Source organism: Girardinichthys multiradiatus, chromosome 14 (assembly GCF_021462225.1).
Source record: "Girardinichthys multiradiatus isolate DD_20200921_A chromosome 14, DD_fGirMul_XY1, whole genome shotgun sequence".
Taxonomy (NCBI): Eukaryota; Metazoa; Chordata; class Actinopteri; order Cyprinodontiformes; family Goodeidae; genus Girardinichthys; species Girardinichthys multiradiatus.
The window spans coordinates 46,417,990-46,434,752 of NC_061807.1; the positions used below are offsets into that span (position 1 = coordinate 46,417,990).

At 42.3% G+C, this 16,763-nt stretch overlaps 1 protein-coding gene across 1 annotated transcript in view; it reads left to right on the plus strand.

Annotated features, from left to right (window-relative positions):
• The first annotated feature begins 2,434 nt into the window (after window positions 1-2,434).
• The window catches only part of afap1 (actin filament associated protein 1), a 162,904-nt gene continuing 148,575 nt past the window's right edge, over window positions 2,435-16,763 (plus strand). The window contains exon 1 of the mRNA XM_047386816.1: window positions 2,435-2,702. Within this exon, the coding sequence (XP_047242772.1) occupies window positions 2,666-2,702 (37 nt within the window). The 5' untranslated portion in view covers window positions 2,435-2,665. The remainder of the gene's footprint in view (window positions 2,703-16,763) is intronic.

Here is a 16,763-nt window from a genome sequence, read left to right on the forward strand (position 1 = left end):
CAAATCATTTTTCTGTTTACTTTGTTTTTTTCCCATTATGTTTCGTGTTAGTTTAATTGTAGTATGAATGTCCCAGATCAAAGGTCACTGGCATGAGACTTATGGAGAGGACATTAACACGGCCTTCTACTGCGACTAATTCGCAGCGGTGTTAATTTTCTGGAATGAAATCCGACCTTAATCTCCAAAGTCACCAGTACTTAGTTTTAATCTGGGCAAAAGAAAACACAGGACTAGCAGAATCCTACTATGATTCTATTAAAATGCTTAGCCCTCCATACACACACAACACAGTCACACAGTTAGTTTCAGGTACCTTGTAATTTTTTCTAAGTTAATTTGGTGTTATTTTATGAGCTCAATTTACTTAATTCTTTTTACTTTTATAGCGCTTATTCTATTCCTTCGCAGGGGAATAATCCTTAGTCGTTTTATTTGGCCCCTTTCTTGGCGGGGCCCTACCTTAATTTATCGCTATTCCTTTCACGGTGGAATAAAACCTTCCCAATGCAGTGTCCTTTACTGGCGACACACTACCTAACGACGTTTAAGTACTTTTCTTCTTTTATTTATATAGCGCTTACTCTATTCCCTCGGAGGGAAATAATCCTCAGTCGTTTTCTTTAATCCCCTTCACGGCGGGATTGTACCAAATTTGTCACTATTCCTTTCACGGTGTAATAAAACGTTCCCAATGCAGTGTCCTTACCGGCGACACACTACCAACGACTTTTAAGTACTTTTCTTATTAACTGTATTTGAAAACTGTCTCACCTCGGAGTTGACTTCTCGGTGACTCTCTGGATCCTGTGAGTCACCCTGCGCCGAGGAAGGCGATAACCCACTGGCCAGGTGTGAATTCACACACACCGGGACTTTCAAGAAATGTTAGAGCCACTTGTCGTTTTGGTCAAGGCACTTGCAATCTTTCTTTTGGTCTCTTGGTAAAGCTATGGCATAGCTGTCTCAGTGAAAAACATATGGGGTGGTATGGCGTACCTTGGCTCCACTGTTTGCAACATGCCGATGAACCCCTTCGTTCTTCATCACATTGTAATGCTGTAAGTCTTTGGCGATGAAGCAGGCGATAGACCTGGGTTTTTTTTTTTTTTGCCCGCTTGGAGGTGGGAGAGAGTTTAGTAAAGCACTGCAGTGTGCGTTGGTCAGCTGCTTATGGCTGACTCTGCTCCGTGTCCTTTAACTCCGGGTGATGCCGGGTAATGTGAGCTTGTGCATTTGTGGTGTTCCCGAAGTGCTTAATCTTCAGTTTGCAAATCTTGCACACTATGAAGCTCATGTCAAGCTAGGTCTTCCTGGGCTACCTTCAGTGAAGACAGGGCCGGTTGAATTTCTCTTTCCTCCATTTTTGAAGTTTCCTCTTTGTTTCAGTGCTCTCCGCACATGCACGCGTTTTAGAACTGGCTGCGTGGTGACGAAGTTACAAAATGAAGGTTGACAGCCAGCAGATTTTTAACAATTGGTTTTGGGATATTTCATATTGATTCTGAATCGTAGTAAATGGGAATCCCGATTCTTGTGTAAATCGATTATTTGGCACACCACTATTAAATACAGTGCTGCCGGGTGTGTAGTTTACGTGCACTACATAGATTTGCCATGTGTTCTGCCATTGTGTTTTGATTGTTTCGGTCTCTCTTTTTATTCTCACCACAGCTAAGCTATTTTACTGCTGTAAATATTATCTGACAAGGATAGTAGCTTTTCCATCCAGTGAAGGTCATTGGTTTTGTTTCTAAGCAGCCACTTAAAGGTTGTATTTTTCATAATCTGGAAAACACATATTTTTGCTTACTGTTCACTTCCTGAATTGTTGATAAATACATCAGTTATATGGCAGATTCTTCGTATTTAACCGATTATTGTTGTACTGGAATAATAGCAGAAGGATCTTAATAAAACAAAAGTGCTAATTTACAACTGACTGAGATTAGGTATAAAATTGTTATTTAAATAATTTTTTTTAAATAGTTTATTAGTTATTCTCATTTAGTTGCAAAGTAGCAGTACCCTGCTTCATCCTATTTTTTTGTGTCAAATTACATCACATAAAATGTTATTGTACTTAGATAGATGAAAGTAAATTGAATCAGACTCAATTGTGATCAAGTGGTGGACAAAATCATATTATACCATTGTTTAGAGCTCATGATAAAAGGATTTCCCAATCCTTAGCAGTGAAAATTATTCATAAAAAATATTTTCTAACAGCATTTACCACATATAGTACATACACCGCTTTTCATTGGCACTAAAACAATTTTATTGATATGATATTCAATATTAATTTTCTTTCTAACAGGCCTTTTCTCAATTAAACTGACCAAGAAGCGATTGATTAGCTTTGTTAGATACAGAAGTAATGCAGAAGTCCATGCAGGCGGTTAGTGGGAGTGGGAAGTAATGGGAGGTTTGGAGGAACCGAGAGGGGTAGGAAAACGAAGGCAGCAGAGGGAGGGATCAGAAAGGTCCGGAGAAAAAGTTTGAAAAAAAAAAAAAGAAGGGAACTTCAGCAGCCGGTTCGACGGAAAAGAAACGGGGAATCGATCCGAACAGTGTGGATTTTTATTGCTGGTCAGGAATTACTGGGTGCCTGCCTGCTACCGTGTATAAGTGGTCTTCCGGATTAGATGAGTTTGAGCTCGCGATGAGGAGCGAGCCCGTTTTGTTCGCTTCCAACAGGGGTGAGTAGCAGCGTTTCTGTCTGAGCCCTGGAAAACACGTTATTTTCGCTTTTCTTGGTCACTGACGGCCATTTTTACCCTCTGAACTGCTTTCATTGTGGTTTTCGCCTTAGATCACCCACTGTTGTCCCTCATAATGGGTAGAAAAGTCGGTTTTTCATTCTTAAACCACGTTGAGAGGGCGTTATATTGGTAGAAGATGTGCGGGTGCAGAAGGCTGACAAGAGTTGGGGTTTGGGTGGAAGGGGAGAAACAGCTGGCTCCTCCTGAAGGGTCTTGAGCCAGAATCCAGTTAGTCCGCTGGCAGCTGATGATAGCTTACCGTAAATGCTTCCTAACCCATGGCCTAAAATCTAAACATTTGTCTTTACTGTCTGTCAACTGCAATAATGCATCCGCTGGTAGTGTTGGCTACCACTTGGGGATTCATTATCACCATGTAAAATTATCAACAGATAGAGATTTATAAACATGCATGCTTTTTTCACTATTTTTAAACGGGCAACAATACTTCTGAGAGTACTCCCAAGCTTCCTTTTTCTTCGGTTCTTCACCAAATCTGCGGCAGATTTGAATAAGTCAGGGTAAATTCACAAAATCGGTGCTTACGTACAACCAGGTTTTTTTTCACACTTTGTCACTGTACAAATAATGATTTATTTATTTATTTACTTGTACATTTCAAATTACTATATTATACATTTAAAGTTTGCATACTCTTTCATAATAATTATTGTGAAGTCAAATAAATCATACATAACTTTCAAAGGTTTGGTAAGTACTTTCAATAGGTCTAGACTTTGATTAAGCCATTCTAACACATGAATTTGATTTGATCTAAACCACTGCATTGTAGCTCTGGCTGTATGTTTAGGGTCATTGTCCTGCTGGACACAGAACACCCGCCCCAGTCTTAAGCCTTCTTCAGCCTTCTTCAATCTTTCAGGACTGTATTTAGCTCCATCCATCTTCTCATCAACGTGGAAATATTATTTTAATAAATAAAGGCAGCTAATTAAACACCGTTGAGAATTGGTCATCCAGAAGGTTGATTTTATTCAGCAAATCATTCTTTAAAATATTATTTTATTAAAATAATATTTTATCTGATCTTGCATTGTGAATGGTTTTCTAAAGGTATGCCAATTATTGCCTAAGTTAGTTCTAAGACTAACTTAACTCCACTTCCAGATTCTTCAAGATGATCCTTGGTTCTCAAACATAAATAACATAGCATGGTAATGTTGCATCACTCTTTTGGTCATGGTTTTCAACCTTCATTGTTCAGCTTTTTTATATATTACATAGCCCATTAGTCTTCCTTATTCTTTACTTCTGCTTGGTGGTTTAGTTGGATTGTTTTAGCATAGTAAAGAGTTTGTTGATTGAAATATGTTTGACTTGAATTGACTTATTTTTGTTAATAAATTCTTGTATTTTAAGAAATTGTGTGAATTCATTCCATGTGTGTACAGAGTTTTGCTTTTCAATAATGTCAGAGTTTGGCTCATCCCTTTCAATTTTGTCCTAATGCCTCTGTCTTATTGGGCTGGTATTCGCAGGGCAACCTTTAACAGACCGAAATATTATTTAATAAAATATTAAAGTATTAATATTAAATAAAATATTTATATTCATAATTACATGTTTCACATGTACAAGGAATTTGCTTTGGTGGTAAGGTGCTACACATAGACAAACATACAGCTGACATAAATAAATTTGGAAATATGTAGAAGACAGTAAAAAATACATCTGGCATATTTTAGCTGCCATAGAGAATTAGCTGTTTATTGCAGCTCTACATTGGGCATTTATAAAGGTGCAGCTAAAACATTTTGTGCTCATCTACTGGACTTTATTTTATCCCTGACAGGTATGTAATGCAGAGCACATTTTGTATGTGTTGGTGAGAGAGCTAAAATGATGAAAACTATTCCAACTACTATTACCAGTACTAATAACATTTATAATAAAGTTAACACGTTTCATGATTTTCCGAGTGGTGATGTTGTTTTTTTATAAATTCACATACTATCTTCCGATTTAAGCAAAATATGTCCATGCATACCACTATGTCCACGCATACCACTGTCCACAAAAGGGGTGACCCAGCCACCCCTTTTGTGGACAGAGGAGGTATTACAAAAATACACGCTTAATATTATAAAAAATAGAAAACGACAGAAAAAATGTTTTCACTTGCATTTGCAGCCTTGAGAGAGAAAGAGAAAAAAAAAAAGACTTAAAATAATAACTATAAATCCAGATTTTTTTATTTTTTTAAGGATGTGTTGGCTGAAAAAAAGACTTGAAAAAATAAAGACTTGTTTTACTATTCTATTGATCGAGATAAAAAATTTGTATTTTTTCCAGTGTATTTCTATTTAGCTGCTGTCACTAAAATTATAAATAAATAAATACAGATATAATTTATTAAAGAGTTATATTATACATATTTATATTTTTGCCTGGTATTTATTGTGACAATCATGAACTGACAGCAGGTTTTAAGGTCGTTTGCAAGATACAATCTTGGTCCCAATACAGAGCAGTCATGGTGGGCAGTTGTCATTTGTCCTACAGACATTCCCTGATCAGTACTCTAGTTCTAATTCTATATCTCATGAATATAGCTTGGTATGATAACATGGCATGGCCAAAAAATACACTTTATATGTGATTTTACTGGTTAGGTTCAATAGCTAGAGCAAAAAGTAATGGTGATAGCAGACAGCCCAGTCTAGTTCAGCATTTAAGGGAGAAATAATTTGAGTATAATTGGTTTGCACTGAAGCTTGAGGTTGGGCATATACGTTTTAAAGATATACATTTTGATGCAAATCCAAACTTTGTCAGGGTCAAAAAAAGGTAATCTCATTCGACCCCGTCAAATGCTTTTTCCACATCTAAAGACAGTAAAATTTAAGAATAAAGATCTTCTTTGTCCCTCGTATAGTTTATAATTAGTAATATTCTAACATTAAATAAACAGCTGTCTATTTTTAATTCATCAAATTTAATCTTGGGGGATGATTGTCTGTAAGATTGTTTCCAGACGCGTAGCTAAAATCTTTTAAGTATTTTATTATCTACATTAAGAAAGCTCACAGATATGCAAGGTTCAGGGAGTCTTTGTCTTTTTTGTGAAGGATGGAAATGCTTGCCTGGGAAAAAGTCGAAGGATGGGAACGCCTGTGCAAAGCCTCAATAAATATGTCTAATGACAATGGAGAAATCTGCTCTTTAAAGGCTTTGTAAAATTCTGCAGTGTATCCATCTGGACCAGGGGCTTTAGAATTTTGCATGCTGTTTATAGCTTGATCAATTTCCTGTTTTGTTATAGCTTTTTCTAGATTCCCTCCATTTTCTAAACTAATTGTTGGTGTTGTTATTTTATTAAAGAACATATCTATAAGCATGGGATTCATCTTAGATTCTAAGGTATAAAGTTTCCTATAAAAGTCTTTAAATGTATTTATTACGTTTATTACTCTTGTAACATGGCCAGTATTTGTGCGAATTTCTGTAATCATCCTTGATGCAACTGGCTGTCTTTGTTGTTCAAAAGTCTGCCCGGCCTTTCTCCCCTAGTATGTGTATTTTGCTGTGATTAAAGTTTTAACTGTTCTTGTAGTGTACAATAATCCAGGTTCTGTTTGCAAAACACAGTTTTTCCAATGTAGAGCTAATGATGGGGTAGAAGAGTGTTTTTATTTCTCATATCTCCTCCTTCAATTTGGTTCCTTTACCCTTTGTTGGTTATTTTTGAGGTTTTTTCATTAAATGATCTGTCCTCCAAAATATGCTTTTTGTGCCCCCGCAGATGGTAGACCTTGTAAAGTCTGGACTGTCATTAAATGACAAACACAAGTGCTTGTATTTAAAGTGCAAATTTTTTTTCTATTCCCTCTCTACTGTTTAGTGTGTTATTGTCAAATCTCCACTTCCTTGATTTGAGATTATTTCCAAGAGCTATAGAGGACAGTGATCTCATATCATTTGTGTTTCATAATTACAGTGTTTCACCAAATGTAAAAGTTTACTGTCTGTTAAGAAGTCATCAATCGTAATATATGTCTGATAGGCTGGGGAGTAATAAGAGCATCGCCTTGCATTGGGGTGCACCTCAATGGAGCTATCATTTTATGTTTCTATAAAGGTCTAAATACTTCTCGCTGTTTTAGATGCAGTATCAAGTCTACAAAATTATCAAGGTATGAGTCCAACACTAGGTTAAAATCAAATCTCTCCCCATTATCAGTTGATGAGGGTCCATATCAGGTAATTTCGATAACAGTGATTTGTCATCTACGATAGGAGCATACACTTTCACTAATGTGACCAACTTTTCATATAGTTTAACAGTGTAATGTATCTGCCTTGGGAGTCCAGTATACTTTTTGAAGCAGTAAACAGTACTGTTTTTAATTAGTACTGTAGTGCTGTTCCTCTGCACTTTGCACAAAAGTGGAATGAAATGAATGAAATATCTGTCCTATCCATTTATTGTGCAGTCCATTGTGATCGTGGCTTTTCAGATGTGTTTCTTGTAGAAAGCCTATATCCATATGAAATTTTTTTTCAAGTGCACTAAGATATTACCCCGTTTTATAGCTCCATCACCATTATATCTTAAAAGGGGATACCCCAATACTAACTATTCAGACATTTAAATACCTTTAAACTTTCTCCTGGTCTCATGTAAATGGGTTTTTATAAACATTTCAGCTGTTTGTGGGTCTGTGAATGAGTGCTTGGTGTTGCCCACCGTTAAAAGGAGCTTTTCTGGGCACTCCAGCAATATGCAGCTTTATCTTGACTGCGTTGAAAGTAGCATGTAATTTGCTGATCTTGGGGCTTAAAAATGTGCAAAGGTTGGGGGCCAGCGTTCTATGGGCTTGGTCTATCTAGATAGGTGACTCAAAGTTTTTCTTTGCCGAGCACTTATGAGAAAAATTCTGCTATGAAATGGGTCGAGTTCCCTGCTTCTGAGCCCTCGTAAAATTTCCATCACATGTAGATCTTGCCTTTGGCTTCTGTTTTCCAGGTCCATATATTTTCCCTGTAGCTTATCAAAGTGTTTCTGTAGGGAATCATATGCTTTTTCTGTGGCAGATATTTTGTCTGATACATCATGTAGACATTTTTCCATTTCTTTCTGTGCCTCTTGCTTCTGTGTGGATCCTATGCAGTGTTTCTATTTTCAGTGAGAGCTCATTTTGGAGTGTTTTAATGTCTGCTTTAGCCTCATCCTGTAACGTTGAAATGTCTTTGCGTGTGACCTGGTGTATGGACTCAACCTCTGCTTTAATGTTATTTTTTAAATCTTCACAGCACATATTCCTACTGTGAGAGACAAGTCGTCCTTCCTTCTTTCCCTTCATCTTGTGGGCAACCCGGAGTATCATTGGCTGGAATTGAACAGCATGGCGTTTTGCTAGCTGAAAATTCTGTTAGTTGAAACCTCGTTAGCCAAAGCGGTGCTAGGCGGCATGGATGCTGGCTTTAAAGTCTTTTGGGTATTTTTCCGACTGCCTTTCGTTGTTTATCCTGTCCAGAGATGTTCTGTATTAAAGTGGCTGAGAAGAGAAAATGATTTCTGTTTACCCAAGATATTTTAAATCTAGAAACTTTGTGGAGCTTTCTAAATGTTCACTCGACCAGAAGTAGAAGTCTGTCATAGCATTTAGCAACTTGATGTGACATAAGTCCCTTTGGCTGAGGGTGCTCCTAGGAAAGAGGGATCCCCGTGACAACATAGAGGTATAAAAGCACAGTACAGAGACAAGAACTTGCCTTGTGCTGATGTTTCACTCGTAAGAAGTTGAAGCAGCTGCATTGCAGAAACCTACGTAGATGTTTGTCCTGAACCTGTGGCAAGTGAAAGATTCCCCCTTTTCAAATAACTTCCAATGCAACCCAGAGACCAGCTACAGGTCCTTCTCAAAATATTAGCATATTGTGATAAAGTTCATTATTTTACATAATGTCATGATGAAAATTTAACATTCATATATTTTAGATTCATTGCACACTAACTGAAATATTTCAGGTGTTTTATTGTCTAAATACGGATGATTTTGGCATACAGCTCATGAAAACCCAAAATTCCTATCTCACAAAATTATCATATCATTAAAAGGGTCTCTAAACGAGCTATGAACCTAATCATCTGAATCAATGAGTTAACTCTAAACACCTGCAAAAGATTCCTGAGGCCTTTAAAACTCCCAGCCTGGTTCATCACTCAAAACCCCAATCATGGGTAAGACTGCCGACCTGACTGCTGTCCAGAAGGCCACTATTGACACCCTCAAGCAAGAGGGTAAGACACAGAAAGACATTTCTGAACGAATAGGCTGTTCCCAGAGTGCTGTATCAAGGCACCTCAGTGGGAAGTCTGTGGGAAGGAAAAAGTGTGGCAAAAAACGCTGCACAACGAGAAGAGGTGACAGGACCCTGAGGAAGATTGTGGAGAAGGGCCAATTCCAGACCTTGGGGGACCTGCGGAAGCAGTGGACTGAGTCTGGAGTAGAAACATCCAGAGCCACCGTGCACAGGCGTGTGCTGGAAATGGGCTACAGGTGCAGCATTCCCCAGGTCAAGCCACTTTTGAACCAGAAACAGCGGCAGAAGCGCCTGACCTGGGCTACAGAGAAGCAGCACTGGACTGTTGCTCAGTGGTCCAAAGTACTTTTTTCGGATGAAAGCAAATTCTGCATGTCATTCGGAAATCAAGGTGCCAGAGTCTGGAGAAAGACTGGGGAGAAGGAAATGCCAAAATGCCAGAAGTCCAGTGTCAAGTACCCACAGTCAGTGATGGTCTGGGGTGCCGTGTCAGCTGCTGGTGTTGGTCCACTGTGTTTTATCAAGGGCAGGGTCAATGCAGCTAGCTATCAGGAGATTTTGGAGCACTTCATGCTTCCATCTGCTGAAAAGCTTCATGGAGATGAAGATTTCATTTTTCAGCACGACCTGGCACCTGCTCACAGTGCCAAAACCACTGGTAAATGGTTTACTGACCATGGTATCAATGTGCTCAATTGGCCTGCCAACTCTCCTGACCTGAACCCCATAGAGAATCTGTGAGATATTGTGAAGAGAACGTTGAGAGACTCAAGACCCAACACTCTGGATGAGCTAAAGGCCGCTATCGAAGCATCCTGGGCCTCCATAAGTCCTCAGCAGTGCCACAGGCTGATTGCCTCCATGCCACGCCGCATTGAAGCAGTCATTTCTGCCAAAGGATTCCCGACCAAGTATTGAGTGCATAACTGTACATGATTATTTGAAGGTTGACGTTTTTTGTATTAAAAACACTTTTCTTTCATTGGTCGGATGAAATATGCTAATTTTGTGAGATAGGAATTTTGGGTTTTCATGAGCTGTATGCCAAAATCATCCGTATCAAGACAATAAAAGACCTGAAATATTTCAGTTAGTGTGCAATGAATCTAAAATATATGAATGTTAAATTTTCATCATGACAACGTGGAAAATAATGAACTTTATCACAATATGCTAATATTTTGAGAAGGACCTGTATATGTGTAACCGGCAGTCTTGTTAATTGCCTGCAGAAGGAAGGTTTTAACCCAGATCTATGTCCTGTTTCCCCACTACCGGCATTCGATGCTGTGCAGCTGGAATGAATTTGTCTAATAAATTTTTGCTTTTGGACATTTGTTATGCATAATCATAGCAACAGTGTGTTTTTTTAACTGGGAGTAGCTGATTAACATCTCAAAAGCTCAAATAATACCTCAACTACAGCCACAAATGTTGACCAGTTGAAAAGGATGCCTTGTTAATGCAGAGCATGAGCAAAGAGAGAGAAGGAGGAAGTTCAAACCATCGCTTCCATCTATTGTGAAATGAAAGACTTGAAATATTTCAGTTAGTGTGCAATGAATCTAAAATATATGAATGTAAAATTTTCATCATGACATTATGGAAAATAATGAACTTTATCACAATATGCTAATATTTTGAGAAGGACCTGTACATTAACCTTTTTTTTTTGGGCTTTTTTTAGTAAATCCTTTAAACATCGTCCGTCCAGCTCAGAAATACTTCTACTACTTTAATCATTTTCAGGAATTTAAATATCAAGGATTGTGTTCAAACAATAGTCTCACTTTAACATAAGTCTCACATCAGGCATTTTGTTTAAACCACTTAACATAGTGTTTCTCAGCTACATGTAACTGAGTAAATGTAACTGATTTACTACCCACCTCTCTTTAAATGTCTTATTTTCCTAAATGCAATGTGTTCTATGCTAGTACTTTGTATCAGCCAATTCAATTCAATTCAGTTTTATTTATATAGCGCCAATTCACAACACATGTTCATCAAGGCACTTCACAACAGTCAGGTACATACATTCCAATTAATCCTAACAATTGAACAGTGCAGTCGGAGTTAGCTTTTTATTCAAATTGGATACAAAGTTTTTCTATCTAAGGAAACCCAGCAGATTGCATCCAGTCAGTGACTTGCAGCATTCCCTCCTCCCGGATGAGCATGTAGAGACAGTGGACAGCCACTGGCGTTGACTTTGCAGCAATCCCTCATACTGAGCATGCATGTAGCGACAGCAGAGAGGAAAAACTCCCTTTTAACAGAAAGAAACCTCCAGCAGAACCAGGCTCAGTGTGAGCGGCCATCTGCCACAACCGACTGGGGGTTTGAGAGAACAGAGCAGAGACACAAAAAGAACACAGAAGCACTGATCCAGAAGTACTTTCTATGGGAAGCATCCAGTACAGAGCCACTAGAGGACTCTGTACTGGATGCTGTTTGGAGGTGTGTGAGGAAATCCAGATTGCACCTTTCCAAAGTTCTTCTATCATTGAGTAATTAATGGCTTCAAACATTAACACCTGTAGAAGATTACGTCAGTCACTTAAACAGTGATAAACAGATATAAACAGATTATTAATGAACCTGTGATTCTAAAAACTGAAAACGGTTTGTTGACTCTTTGAAAGACACTGTCCCACCATGGGACTGGTGGGGGTTATGCCTTGTCTTTTCCCAACTATGCTCTGTCTGTTCTTTTTGTTGTGTTTTTATTTTAATTGTTCTTTTAATTATTATTTAATATTTTTACACACCCAAACACAAATTCATTGTGGGTGAAAACTTACTTGGCAATAAAGACCAATTCTGATTCTGAAATTGGCTATTGTCAGAGATACTGAATAACAATAAGAAAATAAATTGAAGCAGCCAGTCAACTTATATACATCAAGATGGCGCCGCAGATGGTCGCCTCGGCGTGTTGGTGCGCATTGTTTTGTTTTGTTTTTTGCTTTAAAACGGTCTTCTGTGATGGTACCCGGAGTTCTCTCACCAGAGAAGAACTCATGAACATCAGGGCTACTACACCAGAGGAGTTATTTCCAACTTTTCTGCCTACTGCTCTGGAATTTTTGGACATTCTGGTCAAAGGTGCGCTCACCTTTGTTCACGCGGTGAAACGCCGGAAGAGAGGGAAACGGGCTGGGGTGCTGGTACGTCTTCACCAGCGTGGACTACGAACACCGTTACCTGGAATATTTCTCTCTAACGTGCGCTCACTTCCCAACAAAATTGAGGAACTACAACTGCTGTTGGGGAAAAACAGGGACTTTTATTCATCGGCAGTTTTGTGCTTCACGGAGACATGGCTGTGTGGATTAATACCGGACTCTGCGCTGCAGCTGGCAGGATTCCAGCTCTACAGAGCGGACAGAGACACGGAACTCTCCGGCAAAGCGAAAGGTGGAGGAATCTGTTTTTACCTCAACAGTGGTTGGTGCAACGACGTGACAGTGATTCAGCAGCACTGTTCTCCAGACCTGGAAGCCTTCATCATAAACTGTAAGCCTTTCTATTCCCCCCGTGAGTTCACTTCATTCATCCTGGTCGGTGTTTACATCCCGCCGCAAGCTAACGTGCAGGTCGCACAGCGCATGCTCGCCGACTAGATACTGAGTGTGGAGCGGACCAACCCGGACTCCTTAGTAATCGTCGTTGGTGACTTTAACAAAGGTAATCTCACCCACGAACTCCCCAAATATAGACAGTTTATAAAATGTCCGATCAGAGAGGACAACATTCTGGATCACTGTTACACCACCATCAGAGACGCTTATCACGCCGTCCCACATGCTGCACTGGGCCAATCCGACCACATCATGGTCCACCTGATTCCTGCATACAGGCAGAAACTAAAGCTCTGCAAACCTGTTGTGAGGACGACAAGGAAGTGGAGCAGTGAGGCTGTGGAGAATCTCCAGGTGTGTTTAGGCTGTACAGACTGGGATGTGTTCAGGACTACTACCAACAGTATGGACAGCCACAATCCACCTCCCCAACCTCAAGAGGGGCCTTGAGCTAAACTCAGAAGGTTAAGACTGGATAAGGAAGAGGCCTTCAGGAATGGGGACAAAGACATATACAGAGAGGCAAAGTACAAGTTTGGCAAGGCAGTGAAAGAGGCCAAACGACTGTACTCTGAGAAGCTCCAAATCCAGTTCTCAGCCAACGACTCTGCGTCTGTCTGGAAAGGGCTCAAGCAAATCACCAACTACAAGCCGAAAGCCCCCCACTCCATCAACGACCGACGCCTCGCCAACGACCTGAACGAGTTCTAGAATCAGAATCAGAATCAGAAAAGCTTTATTGCCAAGTACGTTTTTGGACATACAAGGAATTTGTTTTGGCGTAGTCGGTGCAATACAATACAAATTAAACAGTACAAACATATCTACAATATAATATAAATATAAGTGCACAGTTTTAAGTGAGTGAGAGTAAATATAGAGCAGTATAAGATGCAAGAGCAATACAACAGTGCAGGTGATCATTGTGCAAGTAAAGCAGGAGTCCAAGCTGAGCGTTAATGTAACGCATAGAGTTACAGGTTACAGGTGTCCTGTCAGCAAAAAAAGGGGGGGTGTGGGTGAAAGGGAGAGTGTCAGTGTGGTTTCCGGGCTTTGTTAACCAGGCTGGTGGCAGATGGGAAAAAACTGTTCTTGTGGCGTGAGGTTTTGGTCCGGATGGACCGCAGCCTCCTGCCAGAGGGGAGAGTCTCAAAGAGTCTGTGACCGGGGTGGGAGGGATCAGCCAGAATCTTCCCTGCCCGCTTCAGGGTCCTGGAGGTGTACAGTTCCTGGAGTGACAGTAGACTGCAGCCAATCACCTTCTCAGCAGACCGAATGACACGCTGCAGCCTGCCCTTATCCTTGGCTGTAGCAGCGGCGTACCAGATGGTGATGGAGGAGGTGAGGATGGACTCAATGATGGCTGTGTAGAAGTGCACCATCATAGTCTTTGGCAGGTTGAATTTCTTCAGCTGCCGCAGGAAGAACATCCTCTGCTGGGCTTTCTTGATGAGGGAGCTGATGTTTGGCTCCCACTTGAGATCCTGGGAGATGATGGTTCCCAGGAAGCGGAAAGATTCCACAGTGTCAATTGTGGAGTCACAGAGGGTGATGGGGGCAGGTGGGGCTGGGTTCTGCCTGAAGTCCACAACCATCTCCACTGTCTTTAGAGCGTTGAGCTCAAGGTTGTTCTGGCTGCACCAGTCCAACAGATGGTCCACCTCCCATCTGTATGCGGACTCGTCACCATCAGAGATGAGTCCGATCAGGGTGGTGTCGTCCGCAAACTTCAGAAGCTTGACAGACTGGTGACTGGAGGTGCAGCTGTTGGTGTACAGGGAGAAGAGCAGAGGAGAGAGAACACAGCCTTGGGGGGAACCGGTGCTGATGGTCAGGGAGTCAGAGACGTGCTTCCCCAGCCTCACGCGCTGCTTCCTGTCAGACAGGAAGTCAGTGATCCACCTGCAGGTGGAGTCGGGCACACTCAGCTGGGAGAGCTTCTCCTGTAGCAGAACTGGGACGATGGTGTTGAAGGCAGAGCTGAAATCCACAAACAGGATCCTGGCATAGGTTCCTGTGGAGTCCAGGTGCCGGAGGATGAAGTGAAGGGCTAGGTTGACTGCATCATCTACAGACCTGTTGGCTCTGTAGGCAAACTGCAGGGGGTCCAGGAGGGGGTCGGTGATGTCTTTTAGGTGTGAGAGCACAAGGCGCTCAAAGGACTTCATCACCACAGAGGTCAGGGCGACGGGTCTGAAGTCATTAAGCCCTGTGGTCCTTGGCTTCTTGGGAACAGGGACGATGGTGGAGGACTTGAAGCAGGCTGGCACATGACATGTCTCCAGTGAGGTGTTAAAAATGTCTGTGAAGACTGGAGACAGCTGATCAGCGCAGTGCTTCAGGCTGGCTGGTGAGACAGAATCCGGACCAGCAGCTTTCCGGGGGTTCTGTCTCCTGAAGAGTTTGTTGACGTCCCTCTCCTGGATGGAAAGAGCCGTCCTCGGCGTGGGTAGGGGGCTGGTGGGGGGGAACTTCAGGGTGGGGATTGGAGGTGCCAAGGCCCCTCTTGAGGTTGGGGAGGTGGGGGTGGTGGATTGTGGCTGCAGCTGTTGGGGGGCGTCGTGGGAGATGGTTGCAGGACTGTCCCTTTGTCTTTCAAAGCGGCAGTAGAACTCGTTCAGGTTGTTGGCGAGGCGTCGGTCGTTGATGGAGTGGGGGGCTTTCGGCTTGTAGTTGGTGATTTGCTTGAGCCCTTTCCAGACAGACGCAGAGTCGTTGGCTGAGAACTGGTTTTGGAGCTTCTCAGAGTACAGTCGTTTGGCCTCTTTCACTGCCTTGCCAAACTTGTACGACCGACGCCTCGCCAACGACCTGAACGAGTTCTACTGCTGCTTTGAAAGACAAAGGGACAGTCCTGCAACCATCTCCCACGACGCCCCCCAACAGCTGCAGCCACAATCCACCACCCCCACCTCCCCAACCTCAAGAGGGGCCTTGGCACCTCCAACCCCCACCCTGAAGTTCCCCCCCATCAGCCCCCTACCCACACCGGGGACGGCTCTTTCCATCCAGGAGAGGGACGTCAACAAACTCTTCAGGAGACATAACCCCCAAAAAGCTGCTGGACCGGATTCTGTCTCACTAGCCAGCCTGAAGCACTGCGCTGATCAGCTGTCTTCAGTCTTCACAGACATTTTTAACACCTCACTGGAGACATGTCATGTGCCAGCCTGCTTCAAGTCCTCCATCATCGTTCCTGTTCCCAAGAAGCCAAGGACCACAGGGCTTAATGACTTCAGACCCATCGCCCTGACCTCTGTGGTGATGAAGTCCTTTGAGCGCCTTGTGCTCTCACACCTAAAAGACATCACCGACCCCCTCCTGGACCCCCTGCAGTTTGCCTACAGAGCCAACAGGTCTGTAGATGATGCAGTCAACCTAGCCCTTCACTTCATCCTCCGGCACCTGAACTCCACCAGAAACCTACGCCAGGATCCTGTTTGTGGATTTCAGCTCTGCCTTCAACAACATTGTCCCAGCTCTGCTCCAGGAGAAGCTCTCCCAGCTGAGTGTGCCCGACTCCACCTGCAGGTGGATCACTGACTTCCTATCTGACAGGAAGCAGCGCGTGAGGCTGGGGAAGCATGTTTCTGACTCCCTGACCATCAGCACTGGTTCCCCCCAAGGCTGTGTTCTCTCTCCTCTGCTCTTCTCTCTGTACACCAACAGCTGCACCTCCAGTCACCAGTCTGTCAAGCTTCTGAAGTTTGCGGATGACACCACTCTGATCGGACTCATCTCTGATGGTGATGAGTCTGCGTCACCAGATAGGAGGTGGACTGGTGCAGCCAGAACAACCTTGAGCTCAACACTCTAAAGACAGTGGAGATGGTTGTGGACTTCAGGCACAACCCAGCCCCACCTGCCCCCATCACCCTCTGTGACTCCACAATTGACACTGTGGAATCTTTCCGCTTCCTGGGAACCATCATCTCCCGGGACCTCAAGTGGGAGCCAAACATCAGCTCCCTTTTCAAGAAAGCCCAGCAGAGGATGTTCTTCCTGCGGCAGCTGAAGAAATTCAACCTGCCAAAGACTATGATGTTGCACTTCTACACAGCCATCATTGAGTCCATCCTCACCTCCTCCATCACCATCTGGTATGCCGCTGCTACAGCCAAGGATA